The sequence below is a fragment of the Tupaia chinensis genome, unplaced genomic scaffold, assembly GCF_000334495.1.
Source record: "Tupaia chinensis unplaced genomic scaffold, TupChi_1.0 Scaffold000046_3, whole genome shotgun sequence".
NCBI classification, from domain to species: domain Eukaryota; kingdom Metazoa; phylum Chordata; class Mammalia; order Scandentia; family Tupaiidae; genus Tupaia; species Tupaia belangeri.
Genome location: NW_006159504.1, coordinates 5,811,354 through 5,815,106, shown reverse-complemented (window position 1 = coordinate 5,815,106; position 3,753 = coordinate 5,811,354). Strand labels below are relative to the sequence as shown.

The 3,753-nt window shown below is 40.2% G+C and overlaps 1 protein-coding gene across 1 annotated transcript in view; it reads right to left on the bottom strand.

Annotated features, from left to right (window-relative positions):
• The window catches only part of TCEA1 (transcription elongation factor A1), a gene marked incomplete in the record, with an annotated part of 35,440 nt that extends 33,024 nt beyond the window's left edge, over positions 1-2,416 (bottom strand). The window contains 1 exon segment of the mRNA XM_027773796.1: positions 2,321-2,416. Coding sequence (XP_027629597.1) covers positions 2,321-2,341 — 21 coding nt within the window.
• Positions 2,417-3,753: the final 1,337 nt, after the last annotated feature.

Sequence of the window (3,753 nt, the reverse complement as noted above, 5' to 3'; positions counted from 1 at the left end):
GAACCAGTAGCTGTCAGGAATTGGGCCACACAGCAGAAGGTGAGTGGCAGGTGAGTGAGTGAAACTTCATCTCTATTTACAGCTGCACCCTATCACTTACATTAATCCCTGAACTCTGCTTCCTGTGAGATCAGTGGCAGCATTAGATTCCCATAGGTGTATGAGTCCAATTGTGAACTGCACATGTGAGGGATTTAGATTGTGCACTGTCACATAAACCATCCCCTCCTCATCCATTTGTGGAAAGATTTTCTTCCACAAAACTGGTCCCTGGTGCCAAAAAGTTTGGGGACCGCTGCTCTAATTTGCATCTTTTAACGTCATTAAAAAGTTAATGTCGTGGGACCAGCAGGTGGCGTGGTGGTTAAGGTGCTGGACACTCCCACATGGCCGACCAGGGTTCGAGTCCTGAATCTGGTGGTTGGCTTTCTCACTTCCTCTCTCTCTCACTCTCACCCTCTGTCTCTCTCTGGTCAAATTAAAAAATAAATGAATAAATAAATTAAAAAATAAAATAAATAATTATTTAAAAAAATTAATGTCTCTCTTCTCCACCCCAACTCCCATAAACCGAATGGATATCAGTTTTTATACTACATTGTATTCCCAGTGCCTAATCCACCTGATATATAATAGACCTTTAATTAACATTCAGTAAAGAAATAGTAAGTCATGTTCTTGTTTGGACTTGATTTTTCTTTTTCTCTGGGAATATGTTTTTTCACCATCATTTTTGAAAGATAGTTTTACTAGAGATTTAATTCTTAGTTGACAGTTTTTTTGTTCCTTACATCGCTTTTAATGTATAACTCCACGTCCTCTGGCCTCCATCTCTTCTGATATTAATTTTACTTTGGTTTCTTGTACAACCCCAAGAAGAGAATGGAGAAGGGATTGCAGCATGGCCTCCCCCCTGGAGATGATTTCTCACTTTTCTTCTTTCTATCTCTTGACACCCTATGGTAAAAACAATAGCAGCAAAAACAACAACAAAGATTTTATCTGAAAGTATAAAATTATATGTAACGAAATTCTCATCAGTATAAACAGTTCAAGCCTGGAGAGAATAGAATAAAATATTCAAAATACTAAAAGAAAAAACTACCAATCTTGGATAATATACCTAGCAAATCTATCTTTCTGAATACAAGGAGAAATAAAGCCCAAATATGCTAAAATTGAGGGAATTCAATATTACTAGACCAGCCTTATGATAAATCCTTTAGAGAGGCCTATGTTGGAAAGCAAAAGGACAATAACTACCAACATAGAAAAGGGGGAAGGGGAGCCAGTAGGTGGCTTAGTGGTTAAGGTACTGGATTCTCATGTGGCCAACAACAGTTTGAGTCCTAGACCTGGAGGCTTGAGAATCATGCCAGGGGGGGTTGCAAATGTGCCCAAAATCCCAACAGGAGAACAGAGAAGGGACGGCAACAGGAGAACAGAGAAGGGACGGCAGTGTGGCCATCCTCATGGGGAATAATCACTCGCCTGCTTGCTCACTCTCTCTGGCAAGCATGTGAGCCCTACAGCAAACTTAAAAAAAAAAAAAAACAGTTAAATTTATTTTATTGACTGTATTTTCTTTCCCTTTCAACATTTTGACTTTTGTTGAAGTTTTTATTTTATGGTTTAGACTTGATGGACAACCTACTGAATCTACATAACACCTACTAGATACCCAACTGTGTGTGTATATGCTCTACACATGCTCAAGAGGAAGAGGCCCAGTTACCGTGGGGAGTGCTACTCAGACGTTATGTTCCATAGGCTGGGACCACAGGTTCAATTATCAGTCCAACCTAAAGGCCCAGTGTGGTGAGTCCCTAGAATCCCAGCAACCTAGCTGAGGTTGAAGAACCATGAGCTCAAGGCTGGCCTGGGCTTTGGGCAAAGTGAAACCCCATCTAAAATATGTGCCTTTAGCCCCAGTTGGATAACTAAGGCACGAGGACTGGGTCACAAGGAAACCTTGTCTTAAAATGGCAGAGGAAGGGAGAACAGTGGCCTGAAGCTCGTTTCATGCTGGCAGCAGCTATCAAAGGTAAATAAGAAAGTGAAATCCTGGAGACCAAATCAGGACCAAAAGTCCAAGCTCCTCTTACTGTGAGAGCTCACTGCCACTCTTGGAGGACTCTTAATCTTGAGGGAGGTGGCACTGTAATATAATGACAGCTTAGTGAGCTACTGATTGATGCTGCCTTTAAAAAAAAGATATACCATAATAGGGCAACACAACACAAATATACTTGTACTGAAAATGTTTCAGTATTTTGAGACAATTACATATTTAAAACCTGTAATACATGTAGGCACGTACCTGCAATAATTCCAGGGTCATAGGAATATTCTTAAGCTCCTTCAGCAGATCCAATGCTCCAGCCTACAAAATAAAATAATTTTGTATTGAATTCCCAAGACAGTAAAGTCCCTACTAGCCATCATTAAATTTATGATTCCTATCCATAACGCACAATGGCTCGCTTACTTATGTGAGAACAGAGATACTGATATAGAAACCTACACATGTATACACACAAACATATATACACATACAGGCATACATATATAGTGTCTTTCAAATGGGGGTTCAACCTCATAAGAGAATCATAAAATCTATTTACTGGGTTATGACTAGCACTCGTGAAGTAACTGGTAAGTACTGTTTTGTGAAAATCTATTTTTGGGGCCAGTAGGTGGCATGGTGGTTAAAACGCTGGACTCTCACGTGGCAATTCGAGTCCTGGACCTGGTGGCTTCCTTTCTCATTTTCTCTATGTCTCTCTCTCGTGCCCTATAGCAAATTTTAAATAATAATAATAAAATTAAATAAATAATTCTTTTTAAAAAGTCTACTTTCAATAGTGTTTGTTTCGGTTCCATGGCCTCGGGGTTAAGGGAGCTGGATATTCCACCTGGCTGCCCACGTCATTTGAATCCTGGCCCTGGTAGACTGAAATGGGCTGGGGGCCAGCAGGTACGCATGCACATGTGCTTTCCAGAACCGCTCACACAGAGAGAGTGGATGATGTCATCTCTTTGCAAGAATACTCATGAGGTCTCTCTGTACCTCACTGGTCTGTCGAGAACACTGCTACTGACCTGGCTCATGCACAGTGTAAAAAGCAAATTCTGAAAGACAATTCAGAGCTAAGATTTAGGTTAAGCTCACAGGCCTGTTCACTGCCTATCCTAACCTAGAGTCAAAAGCTCTAAGGGAGATGATGAGGGAACAAAACAAGACTCGTTTCTTTCGTAAGAACTACAGAAAACACATAAAGTTAAAAGAGGAATAAGGGCAAGTCGGTGGTGAGCTGGTCGGGTAACTGGATCCCACAGGGCCAACCACAGTTCATGGTGTGTGCCCAAAACCCCCAGGGGAGAAATGAAGAGACTGCAGCCTGGCAATCCCTAGGGGGCGGATTTTTTCCCACTTTCTCTATCAGGCATGCACATGCACCCTCTAGCAATTTAAAAAGAAAAAAAGATAGGAAAATGAATAAAATGAGATGAAGGGCAACAGCACCACCTATAGCTTATGGCCAGATTTTCAATTTCATATTCATCTAATCTATTATATTTCGGGTGATGTATTTCACCTAGTCTTTTATGTAATATATTTGGACAAGTCATTAGCTTATAATATATACCAGCGATAAAGAAAAAAACACTGACTTTTCTTACCAACTTTCTACTTTTAATTTTTGAAAGAATTCTTTTAGATTTGAAATTCTTTTCACATAACACCTTTTA